Below are 16,372 nucleotides of genomic sequence, written 5' to 3'. Positions count from 1 at the left end.
GAATAATGGGAAAATATTGTACAATCCAGGTGTGGAAAGCTCTTAGAGACTTATCCAGAAAGACTCACAGCTGTAATCACTGCCGAAGGTGATTCTAACATGTATTGACTCAGGGGGTTGAATACTTCTCTAATCAAGATACTGTATATTAGTGGTTTATTTTCCATTAATAAAAAAAACATGTTCTAATTTTTCTTCCACTTTGACAGAGTATTTTGTGTAGATCATTGACAAAAAAACAAACAATTAAATACATTTTAATCCCACTTAGTAACACAACAAAATGTGGAAAAAGTCAAAGGGTGTGAATACTTTCTGAAGGCACTGTACATACAGTTGAAGTTTACATACACCTTAGCCAAATACATTTAAATTAATTTTTTCACAATTCCTGACATTTAATCCTAGTAGAATGTCCCTGTCTTAGGTCAGTTAGGATCACCACTTTATTTTAAGAATGTGAAATGTCAGAATAATCACATTCCCAGTGTTTCAGAAGTTTACATACACTCCATTAGTATTTGGTAGCATTGCTTTTAAATTGTTTAACTTGGGTTAAATGTTTCGGGTAGCCTTCCACAAGCTTCTCACAATAATTTGGATGAGAGGACATTTCTCCAAAAAGTACAATCTTTGTCCCCATGTGCAGTTGCAAACCGTAGTCTGGCTTTTTTATGGCAGTTTTGGAGCAGTGGCTTCTTCCTTGCTGAGCGGCCTTTCAGGTTATGTCAATATAGGACTCATTTTACTGTGGATATACAGTGGGGCAAAAAAGTATTTAGTCAGCCACCAATTGTGCAAGTTCTCCCACTTAAAAAGATGAGAGAGGCCTGTAATTTTCATCATAGGTACAAAAATCCAGAAAAGCACATTGTAGGATTTTTAATGAATTTATTTTCAAATTATGGTGGAAAATAAGTATTTGGTCAATAACAAAAGTTTATCTCAATACTTTGTTATATACCCTTTGTTGGCAATGACAGAGGTCAAACGTTTTCTGTAAGTCTTCACAAGGTTTTCACACACTGTTGCTGGTATTTTGGCCCATTCCTCCATGCAGATCTCCTCTAGAGCAGTGATGTTTTGGGGCTGTTGCTGGGCAACACGGACTTTCAAATCCCTCCAAAGATTTTCAGTTTGCACTTCCTACGGCTTCCACTAGATGTCAACAGTCTGTAGAACCTTGTCTGATGCTTCTACTGTGAAGTGGGGCCGAAGGAGACGGGAATGAGTAAGGTCTACCATGAGCTGACCATGCGCATTCACATGAGAGGGAGCTCTGTTCCATCGCACTTCTGAAGACAATGGAATTCTCCGGTTGGAACGTTATTGAAGATTTATGTTAAAAACATCCTAAAGATTGATTCAATACATCGTTTGACATGTTTCTACTGACTGTTACGGAACTTTTTTACATTTCGTCTGCTTTTAGTGAACGCGCTTCCTGAGTTTGGATTTGTTTACCAAACACGCTAACAAAAATAGCTATTTGGACATAAATGATGGACATTACCGAACAAAGTGGAAGTGGGAGTCCTGGAAGTGCATTCTGATGAAGATCAGCAAAGGTAAGTGAAGATTTATAATGCTATTCATGACTTTTGTTGACTCCACAATTTGGAGGGTAACTGTATGGCTTCCTTTTGTGGCTGAACGCTGTTCTCAGATTATTGAATATTGTGCTTTTGCCGTAAAGCTTTTTTGAAGTCTGACACAGCGGTTGCATTAAGAACAAGTGTATCTTTAGTTCTATTTTATCTTTCATTAAAGTTTATGATGAGTATTTCTGTTATTTGATGTGGCTCTGCAATTTCTCCGGATATTTTAGAGGCATTTCTGAACATGGCGCCAATGTAAACTGAGTTTTTTGGATATAAATATGAACTTTACATATATGTATACGTATAAACATATATGTATTGTGTAACATGAAGTCCTATGAGTGTCATCTGATGAAGATCATCAAAGGTTAGTGATTCATTTTATCTCTATTTCTGCTTTTTGTGACTCCTGTCTTTTGCTGTGTTTTTCTGTGATTTTGCGGTGACCTAACATAATCGTTTGTGGTGCTTTCGCTGTAAAGCCTTTTTCAAATCGGACACTGTGGTGGGATTAACAAGAAGTGTATCTTTAAAATGGTGTGAAATACTTTTATGCTTGAGGAATTTTAATTATGAGATTTCTATTGTTTGAATTTGGCGCCCTGCACTTTCACTGGCTCATATCGATCCCGTTAACGGGATTGCAGCCATAAGAAGTTTTAACAAGAAATTTGTGGAGTGGTTGAAAAACGAGTTTTAATGATTTCAACCTAAGTGTATGTAAACTTCCGACTTCAACTGTATCTACCTCAAATACTTCGTACCTCTGCACATTAATCCGCCTCTTCTGCGTTGTCTTGGCTGTGTGCTTAGGGTCATTGTCCTGTTGAAAGGTGAACCTTCACCCCCAGTCTGAGGTTCTGAGCACTTTAGCAGGTTTTCATCAAGGCTCTCTATACTTTGCTCCGTTAATCTTTCCCTGGATTCTAACTAGTCTCCCAGTCCCTGCCACTGAAAAACATTCCCACAGCATGATGCTGCCACCACCATGCTTCACCGCAGGTTTCCTCCAGGCGTGACGCTTGGCATTCAGGCCAAAGAGTTCAGTCTTGGTTCCATCAGACCAGAGAATCTTTTGGCAAACACCAAGCGAGCTGCCATGAGCCTTTTGCTGAGGAGTGGCTTCCCGTCTGGCCACTCTACCATAAAGGCCTGATTGCTGGAGTGCTGCAGAGATGGTTGTCCTTGTGAAGGTTCTCCCATCTCCACAGAGGAACTTTGGAGCTCTGTCACAGTGACCATTGGGTTCTTGGTCACCTACCTGACCAAGGCCCTTCTCCCCCAATTGCTCAGTTTGGCCGGGTGGCCAGCTCTAGGAAGAGTCTTGGTGGTGTGCGTAAAGGTAGGCAGAGGGCACCAGAGAGGGAGAGCCGGGGCAGGCGTGATACAAAGAGCGCTCTCGGCGGCTCTCACAAAGCTACATTTAAGGCCGGCTAGGCTTGAGCCCTAAAGTTTGACTTGACACCATATGCTGTGGGTAGAAGTAGACCAGTGTGTAAAAATTTGTGCACAACTCAGATGTTCAGCTCATGCAACAATTCATATGTTAAATAGTCAATAAGCTTTAATAAGGGGTGGCAGGTAGCCTAGTGGTTAGAGCATTGGGCCAGTAACCGAAAGGTTGCTAGATTGAATCCCCGAGCTGACAAGGTAAAAATCTGTCGTTCTGCCCCCGAACAAGGCAGTTAACCCACTGTTCCTAGGACGTCATTGTAACTAAGAATTTGTTCATAACTGACTTTCCTGGTTAAATATATAAAACATTTAAAAAAGCATTGGTTGTATCCCTCAGGGGAGACAAAGTGAAACATGTCAATTATACATCTCCTTAGAGATTCTAGTCAGAATCAATAAAGTGTTTTGCATTCCTCATTGAATTGTTAGTCAAACCGTCTATTCACACTGTGGGAACAAAGGAGGGATGTCCTCCTGAAAGGTTTTAGTTTGCCCAGATACAGGGACAAGACTGCAGCTGACTGAAGGGACATTCTGAAGAGCACTCTTCTCGTGGTTTATACAGTACTATACAGATGATATAGTATGTTAGCGTGTCCGTCCAGGGGTTTTGGCAGCCGTCCCAGCCAGTTAAGCATTACATGGGTGAAAGTGTACTGACCAGGTCCTGGGGTGATTATTGGCATCCAATGGCTTGTATTTACACTGTCTTGGGGGCGGGGTAAGAGGTCCGGAGTGTTTTGTGTAATACAGTGAAAGAAGCTTACGTGATAATTGGCTATAGTTTCTCTGGTACAAATGCTCAATGAAAAAGCTTAAGATACTATTTTAATGATTCACGGTGTGGGCCCCTGGACCTTTGAGACTTATACGGTTAAGAGGTGGCTCAAGTCTGTGCATAAAATATTCAGAGACTCTTATTGTCCTCTAGACTCTCACATGCAAGCTTTAGGAAATATCTATTTTAATGTAGGCCTCAGCATTACAAAAGATCTGAGTTAACAAAAGATCTGAGTTAACGTAGGCCTCAGCATTACAAAAGATCTGAGTTAACGTAGGCCTCAGCATTACAAAAGATCTGAGTTAACGTAGGCCTCAGGAGCCGAATTCCTAACAAAGGCTGAATTACAAACATCAAACACATCAGGTCCTGCTCCAGGTATTTGAAATAGTATAAATGTGAGTTGTAATTCAAAGAACATGTAAGACGTCCTTTTAAGTGTGATTCATTTCCCTTAATAACTAATATGACGCATGGTCAAATAGCGTGGAAATTATAATGTTAAAATCAGAAAAATAACATCTGAAAATCACATTCAATAAACTCCTTGGGGTATGAATGCTTACTATTTAAATATTGCGCAATATTCCGTGTGATTTCTTTGTTTAGAATTTCACATTCAACTTGATTGCCAAGAATGTAGTCAATGAAATATTGCCCCAAAAGCATATTGCTTATGATTGGTTCATGATCTAATCTAAAAGTCTATTTGGAGTTTGTTCCTTGGTGATTTCGATTTGATCACCTGGTGATATTACAGTCTGGATACATTTTTCTGCAATTTCTGTTTTTATCAGTTGAAACACTGAGGATATTTTTTTCCGCCGTCTCTCGCCTCAAATGCCTCTCTCACAATTCATCAGAGGGCAGAATCTCAACTTGGTGGGCATTATTTCTGCACCTCAATCACCGAACAAACAAACATCAAATGTCACTCTAGCGTGCACCGCTAGACCTAGACAGACATAAAAGACATAGATCATGTTGACAGCGGAGGGAGTCGCCGTCTGCGCCGATGCCACTGGGATTGAGATGCATGGGCGAGGTGTATCAACCACACCATTTTTTATTGAAGGCACCAGGCTTTAGTCTCAGAAAGACCATGCACGATGTAAATTTGTGGAATCGCTCGTATGAGCCAACCTGTGAAAGATATATTCTGAATTAATTTGATTTAATCCTCTTTCTGTACATTTCTCAGCCGCTTTAAGGCCGAGACCTATCTGGCACTTGACATTATTGACAATATTTACCAAGAAAGGGCCCCCGTGGAAGTAGCAGATTCATCAGTCTATGAACTGAGCTTCATTATCCTGTTAGAAAGAAGAGACTGCAGCAGGGCAAAGTGGATGACTGGTGTCCTCGTATGTTCTACAACTGCAGTCTTAATTGGAAACTTATCCCTTGCTCAGCTTTTCGAAAAAACTGCTTGAGCACTGCTTTGCCTTCAGAAAGTTTTCAAACCCCTTGACTTAATCCACATTTTGTTATGTTACAGCCTGAATTCAAAATGGATTAAATATATTTTTTTGCCCACCCATCTACACACAATACCCCATAATGACAAAGTGAAAACATGTTTTAGAAATGTTTGCAAATGTATTATATCTAATTTACATAAGTATTCCCACCCCTGAGTCAATACTTTGTAGAAGCACCTTCAGCAGCGATTACAGCTGTGAGTTTTTCTGGATATGTCTCTAAGAGCTTTCCACACCTGGATTGTTCAACATTTGCCCATTATTCTTTTCAAAACTCTTCAATCTCTGTTAAATTGGTTGTTGATCATTGCTAGACAATCATTTTCAGATCTTGCCATAGATTTTCAAGCAGTCAATGAGCAAAAGCGCCCTCTTTGGCCTTGTGGGTGGAATGTTATTCATATTTTTCAGAATTTAATAATTAATAAAGATTATTTAGAAAACCTGACGAAATTGTGGTATTTCTATGTCAAACAGTTTTGTTATATTTCAGTCCTCTGTGATGTATATAAAGTGTAATATTGGGATGCAAACTCAAAATTGAATAAATGCCAACTCAATATGTTTGTTCCTCTCTGGCAACTGAGTTAGGAAGAACGCCTGTATCTTTGTAGTGACTTTGTGTATTGGCACACCATCCAAAGTGTAATTAATAACTTCACAATGCTCAAAGGGATATTCAATGTCTGTTAATTTTATTTTTACCCATCTACCAATAGGTGCCCTTCTTTGCGAGGCATGGAAAACCTCCCTGGTCTTTGTGGTTGAATCTGTGTTTGAAATTCACTGCTTGACTGAGGAACCTTACAACTGTATGTGTAGGGTACAGAGATAAGGTAGTCATTCAAAAATCATGTTAAACACTATTATTGCACACAGAGTGAGTCCATGCAACTTTTTATGTGACTATTAAGCACATTTGTCCTCCTGAACTTATTTAGGCTTGTCATAACAAAGAGGTTGAATACTTATTGACTCAAGACATTTCAGCTTTTCATTTTTAATTAATTTGTAAGTATTTAGAAAAACATAATTCCCCTTTGACATTATGGGGTATTGGGTATAGGCCAGTGACCCAAAAAATCTCTATTTAATCAATTTTAAATTCAGGCTGTAACACAATAAAATATGGAATAAGTCGAGGGGTGTGAATAGTTTCTGAAGTGCCCACCTGAATTATTGGCACACTAGGTAAATATTAACAAAAAAGGCTGTGAAAAATGTCATTGTTGTTTCTCAGCTTGATCTGACACTCCAAATATCACATGACTTTAACATTTTAAGTTAAAATTGTTCAAATAAAATACAATTGTCATTAATAAATAATTATTTCGTTCAAAAACATGCATGTCACAATTATTGGCACTCCTGCATTTTGTACTTTGTGCCCCCCCCCTTTTCCAAGATAACAGCTCTGAGTCGTCTCCTATAATGTTTGACGAGGTGGGAGAATACACCCTCCCTTTTCCAAGATAACAGCTCTGAGTCGTCTCCTATAATGTTTGATGAGGTGGGAGAATACACCCTCCCTTTTCCAAGATAACAGCTCTGAGTCGTCTCCTATAATGTTTGATGAGGTGGGAGAATACACCCTCCCTTTTCCAAGATAACAGCTCTGAGTCGTCTCCTATAATGTTTGACGAGGTGGGAGAATACACCCTCCCTTTTCCAAGATAACAGCTCTGAGTCGTCTCAAATAATGTTTGATGAGGTGGGAGAATACACCCTCCCTTTTCCAAGATAACAGCTCTGAGTCGTCTCCTATAATGTTTGATGAGGTGGGAGAATACACCCTCCCTTTGCCAAGATAACAGCTCTGAGTCGTCTCCATAATGTTTGATGAGGTGGGAGAATACACCCTCCCTTTGCCAAGATAATAGCTCTGAGTCGTCTCCATAATGTTTGATGAGGTGGGAGAATACACCCTCCCTTTTCCAAGATAATAGCTCTGAGTCGTCTCCTATAATGTTTGATGAGGTGGGAGAATACACCCTCCCTTTGCCAAGATAACAGCTCTGAGTCGTCTCCATAATGTTTGATGAGGTGGGAGAATACACCCTCCCTTTGCCAAGATAACAGCTCTGAGTCGTCTCCATAATGTTTGATGAGGTGGGAGAATACACCCTCCCTTTGCCAAGATAATAGCTCTGAGTCGTCTCCTATAATGTTTGATGAGGTGGGAGAATACACCCTCCCTTTGCCAAGATAACAGCTCTGAGTCGTCTCCTATAATGTTTGATGAGGTGGGAGAATACACCCTCCCTTTTCCAAGATAACAGCTCTGAGTCATTTCCTATAATGTTTGATGAGGTGGGAGAACACACCCTCCCTTTTCCAAGATAACAGCTCTGAGTCGTCTCCATAATGTTTGATGAGGTGGGAGAACACATAGAAAGAGATTTGAGACCATCCTCCATACAGAAACTCTAGATCCTTCAGAGTCCTTGGTACCGCCGAAATTGTTGCAACCCCTATTACTAGCCTGTTCAACCTCTCTTTCGTATCATCTGAGATCCCCAAAGATTGGAAAGCTGCCACGGTCATCCCCCTCTTCAAAGGGGGAGACACTCTAGACCCAAACTGCTACAGACCTACAGTTGAAGTCGGAAGTTTGCATACACCTTAGCCAAATACATTTAAACTCAGTTTTTCACAATTCCTGACATTTCATCTTAGTAAAAATTCCCTGTTTTAGGTCAGTTAGGATCACCACTTCATTTTAAGAATGTGAAATGTCAGAATAATAGTAGAGAGAATTATTTATTTCAGCTTTTATTTCTTTCATCACATTCCCAGTGGGTTAGAAGTTTACATACACTCAATCAGTATTTGGTAGCATTGCCTTTAAATTGTTTAACTTGGGTCAAACGTTTCGGGTAGCCTTCCAGAAGCTTCCCACAATAAGTTGGGTGAATTTTGGCCCATTCCTCCTGACAGAGCTGGTGTAACTGAGTCCGGTTTGTAGGCCTCCTTGCTCGCACACGCTTTTTAAGGTCGGCCCACACATTTTCTATAGGATTGAGGTCAGGTCTTTGTGATGGCCACTACAAAACCTTGACTTGCCACAGCTTTGGAAATATGCTTGGGGTCATTGTCTATTTGGAAGACCCATTTGCGACCAAGCTTTAACTTCCTGACTGATGTCTTGAGATGTTGCTTCAATATATCCACATAGTATTCCTCCTCATGATGCCATCTATTTTGTGAAGTGCACCAGTCTCTCCTGCAGCAAAGCATCCCCACAACATGATGCTGCCACCCCCGTGCTTCACAGTTGGGATGGTGTTCTTCGGCATGCAAGCGCCCCCTTTTTCCTCCAAACATAATGATGGTCATTATGGCCAAACAGTTCTATTTTTGTTTCATCAGACCAGAGGACATTTCTCCAAAAAGTACAATCTTTGTCCCCATGTGCAGTTGCAAACCATAGTCTGTCTTTTTTATGGCAGTTTTTGAGCAGTGGCTTCTTCCTTGCTGAGCGGCCTTTCAGGTTATGTCGATATAGGACTCGTTTTACTGTGGATATAGATACTTTTGTACCTGCTTCCTCAAATATATATATACTCACTTGTGGACTCTCCTCTTAAGCTTACCCAAAACATTTTCAATGGGGTTTAGGTCAGGGGACTGGGATGGCCATTGCAAAAGCTAGATTATAGGGTTAGTAGTTTTGGAGACTTGGTGACCCCAAGATGTAATCAACTTATGCAATTCTCCAACTGTGATCCTTGGAGATTTTTTTGCCACTGGAACCATCCTTCTCATTGTGCGTGGAGGCAAAATACACTCGCTTCATCACAGCTCCAGTTGTTTTAAATGTCTTAATTATTGCCCTAATAGTGGAGATGGGCATTTTCAGGCGTGTTGCTATTTCTATATAGCCATTGCCTGATTTGTGAAGGTCAACAACATTTTGTGTCATTTCACTTGTGTGTTCTCAGGCCTTTTTCATGTTGATGGATGACTTAGGGAGTTTAGTGTGTCACCTCATATTTATACCCCAGTGAAACAGGAAGTCATGGATTACCACTTAAGCGTTCCTAAGACTCAGATGAACTTTAAAAAGTAAAATATTAATCAAAATATACATCAATTAGATTTTGTTCATAAGAATTTCTAGGTTGCCAATAATTTATTTTAACAGATGTGAAATTGTGCACTAAAATCTAATTATGGAATTTTCACAATGCCCTCAAATGACATAATTTACCAGCATTCCAAAGGAGCATGTTGACTGGTTGCCTCCTTTAGTGTTATATCAAGGATACGAAATCTAACCTTAACAAAATATTATTGCAGATCATTTGATGATGTATTTAGCTGTTGTATAATGAACGTTTTGGAAAAACAGGAAAAAACCTTTGCGTGTCACCTTTAAGCCCTAGGAAAAAGCCTATGTACGGTATTCCTGTAGACCACCATATTTCATATTCACATCCCTTCTCCATTAAGAGAGGGGATACACACTTAGACCGGTAACCATCTGGTTTATACTTTGTACGAGAAGCGTACCGTGTTCCTTTAAGATGAACTGAACCGATGCCATATGCTTTACTTTGCAGGTGGAAAAGAGAATAAAATGCCTATTCTCATCTCGAAGATCTTCAAAGGGTTGGCTGCTGACCAGACGGAGGCCCTGTACGTGGGCGACGCAATCCTTTCGGTCAACGGCTCTGACCTCCGGGAGGCCACACACGATGACGCCGTGCAGGCTCTGAAGAAGACGGGCAAGGAGGTCATCCTAGAGGGTAAGCACCACCAGGACATTTCTGCCAGGCCGGGGTTCCAAGAAATGTCCTAGCATGACCAAGTCGATTATCGATCGAAAGGTCGCTGGTGTAGAGGTTCAAACCCAGCATTGCATGCCATGAGGTAGATTGCTTCTCCTTCAGTGGATTAGAAGCAAGATGAACTGTGAGTAAGTGAACAGTAAGTAACTTTGGATAGAAGTAGCGAACAACTGCCAAGAAATAGAAATGTCTCACCTCGAGGAAAAGCCTCTTAGCACACTGAGATAGAGCCGGGAGGGTTACAGATGTAGGATCTTCATTTGATCACCCTGTTTGTTGCAGGATAACTTGTAGTGTTGCATTTTGTAGTGTATTTGAGGTTGAAAAAGGCTTCTGAAGTTTGTAAATGTCATATTTATCAACCCCTAGAAAAATGTCCATTAATTATAATACACATAATAATTCACATTTTCTGTTGCTGCAGGATTAGTTTCCTGCTGCAGCAAAATGGCTCAAATTAAAATCCTACATCTAAGTCGATCCTATCAGAGTCGATCCTATTGAACCAAAAATAATGGCTGCTGCAAATCCCATCAAACGCACCATTGAAACTAGCTAAAATGAGAACTTCTGGGCAGCCGATCGGCACTGCAGGGGATCAATGTGGAGAAAGTCCTGGAGGTGGTCATGTAGGTTCACTGCTCTCTGTCAGCCAGGCCAGGCAGCTCCAGCAGCAGGCGAAGGGAAACGGACAGTGTTGAATTAGAGACGAGGTCTTTAACTGAGATCAATAGAAGGCTTGCATGTTGTCCATCGATTGCATCACAGGTGTTCTGTGACTCCCAATATTTTATTTGCGTAATGAATGTGCACATCATTGGACAGGTCTGTTATTCTACTCTCTACAAAAGGGACTTATGCTGTGCTCTAGAAGGAAGCACAATATCCACAGTGAAGTTCTGTAGCGTTAAGTTAGGCTGTTGACCACCAACTTCTCCAGTACTGTCCAGATGGCCCTCTGAGACATGCATACAGTAGACAGATACACAAGTTTATTAATGTGAGGCGGGTTGGCTTGCTGGCACACAACTCCACAGCGCTCCACAGCCAGCAAGGCAAGGGGAAATCCCTCTAAATCCCTCTGCCCTGTCAACACCGGAGCAGAAAAGGATCAGGCAGCTCATCCAACAGACCTGTGATCCATAATGTCAGAAATCATTTCATGGGTTACTCACCCTGAGGAGCGGATTTGGCAGGAAACAAGTCGAGAGGCTTTGGGACTTTGCTGAGGGGGAGGCTATTGAGAGGCTTCTGTTGTGTCTAGGAGTTGCTGAGGGGGAGGCTATTGAGAGGCTTCTGTTGTGTCTAGGAGTTGCTGAGGGGGAGGCTATTGAGAGGCTTCTGTTGTGTCTAGGAGTTGCTGAGGGGGAGGCTATTGAGAGGCTTCTGTTGTGTCTAGGAGTTGCTGAGGGGGAGGCTATTGAGAGGCTTCTGTTGTGTCTAGGAGTTGCTGAGGGGGAGGCTATTGAGAGGCTTCTGTTGTGTCTAGGGGTTGCTCTGCATTCTCCAACAGTTTATAAACAACAGCGCTAAGCCTGAGGTAGTTTGGTTGTCTGATCTCAAGGCAACATGGCATTGTATTGACTACTTTGTCCATAGTGACACCTGTGATAACCTTATGACTTCCTGAACTTGGAAAAGTTCACTCACACTGTCTCTGTGCTCCTGTCTTAGCAACTTAGTTGAAGATGTGTGAGTATTTTTCTTTATTTTCTATTGAAAATTGATTGCATTTTGAATCTTGATATGTGTTGACTTCCATTGCACACAACATTTTTCTTGAGGCAAGTCGAAGTTCGGTAGCCGAAGTCTACGCCCCTTCGTCGGTGATTGGTCAACAGTAGGTGTGCTGACAAACTGCCTGGGAGCTCCTCAGTGGTGACACTCCTCCTCCTTCAATCAGTGGTGAACCAGGTGGAACAAATCTTCCAGGCAATCTGGGCGTGCCAGCACCTGGCTCTGCTGTTGTCTTTAGACCGCAGTGAAAGGAGCATTTATAACACCACAAGACCAAGGAAACTTCATCTTTGTGATCAAGGTGACTGTGCAAGTCCAAGCCCTCCACAAAACTGTGAAAGACAGCCGGTAAGCGCCATATTGGCCATGCTTGGCCAGACTGCTAATGATACTCTGGAAAACACAGACTCTTAACTCTTAACTTTGATAGGACTTTTGCAGTGGTATTTATAACTTCAAATGTTGTTTGTGGGGTATAAAGGAAAAGTAAGAAGAGCCAAATTCATTGTTGACAAAGAACTTGTTTGAAATGGTTAAAAGTAATTTAAACTTTGTAGAAATCTTAGTAAACCAAGTTCTTAATTCAGTAACAAATGTATAGTCTAAAAAATCTTTGGCTAAAAAATGTAAGATTTGTCTGCTTAACTACTGATTAGAAAATAAATAATTTTTTTTACTACTAAAAATATTTTGAATGTATTTGGCTAAAATGCAAATTTAGATAAAAATATACTGATTCTGCTCAGTTGATTAAAAAATGGTGGGTTTCTATTTTGGGAAACATTTGCTTAAAAGTGGAAACCTTGTATTTTATAATGGCAGAAATGTGTTTATCTGAGGTGAATGTGGATAATTTTGTGTATTTAATTAGGCTGTCAACTCAAATAATAACTTGTATTTGTCATCTCTTTTTTGAGGTTTTTCACCTGTTTACTGCCAACCAAAGAATGGTAAATAAAAGACAAACAACTGATTCCATGGCTGTTTATTGAGTGAAATCCAGTTAAAATCTTCATGTGGAGGGACTGTCCTTTTCAAGTGGGGAATTGCACAAGAAAGAGGTCAACTTGACAGTAGGGGTGGGAAATATGGACGGGATTCTTCAATGAAGTGTTTGCTATCATTCAACGAGAAAGACGAGAGTGCAGCCAATGATGTATATAAACCCTGGATTGTTGATGTTATGTATTGAGATGCTTTGAAGCCACCAGTCAGCCATATTGGCACTCCTCAGAAAAGCAGTCTTCCATAGAAACGAATGGAATTCTACAGTATTTTATTGAAATGTTTGAAGGACAAAATTACATGTATTGAAGTATTTTTTGATTGTAGTGGGGACAGTAACATTAGTACTTTCTAATATATATGTCGGAAGTTTACATACACCTTAGCCAAATACATTTAAACTCAGTTTTTCACAATTCCTGACAATTAATTATAGTAAAAATGACTCCAACCTAAGTGTATGTAAGCTTCCGACTGCAACTGTATACACACACACACAGTGCATTCGGGAAATTATTCAGACCCCTTGACTTTTTCCACATTTTGTTATGTTATGCCTTATTCTAAAATTGAAAAAAATAATGTTTTGCTCTTCATCTTTCCCTCGGTCCTGACTAGTCTCCCAGTACATGCCGCTGAAAAACATCCCCACAACATCATGTTGCCACCACCATGCTTCACAGTCCTCCAGTCATGGCGCTTGGCATTCAGGCCAAAGATGGTCTGAGAGTCTTTAGGTGCCTTTTACTGAGTGGCTTCCGTCTGGCCACTACCGTAAAGGCCTGGTTGGTGGAGTGATGCAGAGATGGTTGTCCTTCTGGAAGGTTCTCCCATCTCCAAAGAGGAACTCTGGAGCTCTGTCAGAGTAACCGTTGGGCTCTTGGTCACCTCCCTGACCAAGGACCTTCTCCCCCGATTGCTCAGTTTGGCCGGGAGAGCAGTTCTTGGAAGAGTCTTGGTGGTTCCAAACTTCTTCCATTTAAGAATACAATCCTGTCTCAGAGCTCTACGGACAATTCCTTCAACTTCATGGCTTGGTTTTTGCACTGTCAATTGTGTGACCTTGTATAGACAGGTGCGTGCCTTTCCAAATCATGTCCAATCAATTGAATTTACCACAGGTAAATCAATCAAGTTGTAGAAACATCTCAAGGATGATCAATGGAAATAAGATGCACCTGAGCTCAATTTTCGAGTCTCAATGCAAAGTGTCTGAATACTTAAGTAAATAAGGTATTTCTGTTTTTTATTATGGGGTATTGTGTGTAGATTAATGAGTTCTATTTTTTTAAATTATATTTTAGAATAAGGCTGTAACGTAACAAAATGTGGAAAAATTCAAGGGTTCTGAATACTTTCCGAATGCTGTGTGTGTGTGTGTGTATATATTACTGCCGATTTTGGGTGTCCACTGCCGATTTTGCAGGTTTTCCTACTTACAAAGCATGTAGAGGTCTGTAATTTTTTTAAATCCACAAAATCACATTGTATGATTTTTAAGTAATTAGCTTCCATAGCTTCCAAAGTATTTTTTACAATGGTGGGGGAGTGCCAAGATGGAGGTGCGTGGTTTCAAAACAGCGCCCCCTGTCAGTTTTGTATATACAATGTACATTTGATAACTATGTGGACACCCCTTCAAATTAGTCGTAGTCTTTTAAGGGAGTGTGCAAGAGCACTCATTTGGTTTGCCGAGTTCGCCAGCTGAACTGAAGCAGGCTGACGGCTTAGAGAGAGAGACATTCGGACATTGCAGCAGCAGGTAGGCCTATAACATATGATGGAGATTAGACAAATAACTAGGTAGCCAATTCAAGACACACTACATGGCCATGGCCAAAAGTATGTGAGCGGCTAGGAGCAACAAAGGCTCAGCCGTGAAGTGTTAGGCCACGCAAGCTCACAGAACGGGACCGGCGAGTGCTGAAGTGTGTAGCGTGTAAAAATGTGTCTGTCCTCGGTTGCAACACTCACTACTGAGTTCCAAACTGCCTCTGGAAGCAACATCAGCACAATAACTGTTCATCGGGAGCTTCATGAAATGGGTTTCCATGGCTGAGCAGCCGAACACAAGCCTAAGATCACCATGCGCAATACCAAACTTCAGCTGGAGTGGTGTAAAGCTTGCCGCCATTGGACTCTGGAGCAGTGGAAACGCGTTCTCTGGAGTGATGAATTACGCTTCACCACCTGGCAGTCTGAAGGATGAATCTGGGTTTGGTGGATGCCAGGAGAATGCTACCTGTCCGAATGCATAGTGCCAACTGTAAAGTTTGGTGGAGGAGGAATAATGGTTTGGGGCTGTATTTCATGGTTCGGGCTTGGCCCCTTAGTTCTAGTGAAGGGAAATCTTAACTCATACATAGACATTCTAGACAATTCCTGTTTTAGCATGACAATGCCCCCGTGCAAGGTCCGTACAGAAATCGTTTGTTGAGATTTGTGTGGAAGAACTTGACTGGCCTGCACAAAGCCCTGACCTCAACCCCATCGAACACCTTTGGGATGTATTGTAACGCCAGGCCTAATTCGCCCAAAATGACTTGAATGGGATTTTTGTCACAAATGCAAAAATCTTAGCATTAGGAAACAGTGCCAGGGAACTAAACCAAAGCATGTCATACCTTGTCCATTGACTGCTTTCAGGGTAAGGAAACCAATAAGTCATTTTGTAATTTGGGTGAACTATCCCTTTAAGTTACAAAAGATATCCATATTTCGAGCCTGTAGTATGTTACTTTAGATTATTGCAATTTATGTTCATAATAATATTGAATGATAGTGCAGGGCATAATGGACATGAACATATTTAAGGAGTGTAGAGGGAAAGGCTCTTCAGTATTCCTGGCATCCCTCCAATGGAATAATCAATCTCCAACTGGGTGACACAAACACCTGAGAAGGTCAGATACATATAACAGCAAAACATCACCGCTTAAATCGTAAAACTGCAGCAGGCTTTCATTTCTAATCTGAGTTTACTGTGTGTGTGTGTTTGACAGAGAGAGAGTGAACAAGATAGAGGAGGAGGGCTGCACCTGATATGGTCATACTTTACATAATGTGTCTGTACTAGTCGAAAGTTTTGGACACACCTACTCATTCAAGGGTTACTATATTCTACATTGTAGAATAATGGTGAAAACATCAAATGAAATAAATGACACATATGGAATCATGTAGTAACCCAAAAAGTGTTAAAGAACTCCAAATATATTTTAGATTCTTCAAAGTAGCCACCCTTTGCCTTGATGACAGCTTTGCACACACTTGGCATTCTCTCAACCAGCTTTTCCAACTGTCTTGAAGGAGTTCCCACATATGCTGAGCACTTGTTGGCTGCTTTTCCTTCACTCTGCAGTTCAACTCATCCCAAACCATTTTAATTGAGTTGAGGTCGGGGGATTGTGGAGGCCAGGTCATCTGATGTAACACTCCATCACTCTCCTTCTTGGTAAAATAGCCCTTACACAGCCTGGAGGTGTGTTTAGGGTCATTGTCCTGTTGAAAAACAAATGATGG

At 41.0% G+C, this 16,372-nt stretch overlaps 1 protein-coding gene across 1 annotated transcript in view; it reads left to right on the top strand.

The window, feature by feature from the left end:
- LOC139536289 (alpha-1-syntrophin-like) overlaps window positions 1-16,372 on the top strand; it is a 65,439-nt gene that overhangs the window by 7,954 nt on the left and 41,113 nt on the right. The window contains exon 2 of the mRNA XM_071336697.1: window positions 9,881-10,066. Coding sequence (XP_071192798.1) covers window positions 9,881-10,066 — 186 coding nt within the window. The remainder of the gene's footprint in view (window positions 1-9,880; window positions 10,067-16,372) is intronic.

The sequence above is a fragment of the Salvelinus alpinus genome, chromosome 12 (genome assembly GCF_045679555.1).
Source record: "Salvelinus alpinus chromosome 12, SLU_Salpinus.1, whole genome shotgun sequence".
NCBI classification, from domain to species: Eukaryota; Metazoa; Chordata; class Actinopteri; order Salmoniformes; family Salmonidae; genus Salvelinus; species Salvelinus alpinus.
This window is presented reverse-complemented; position numbering and strand designations above follow the sequence as displayed.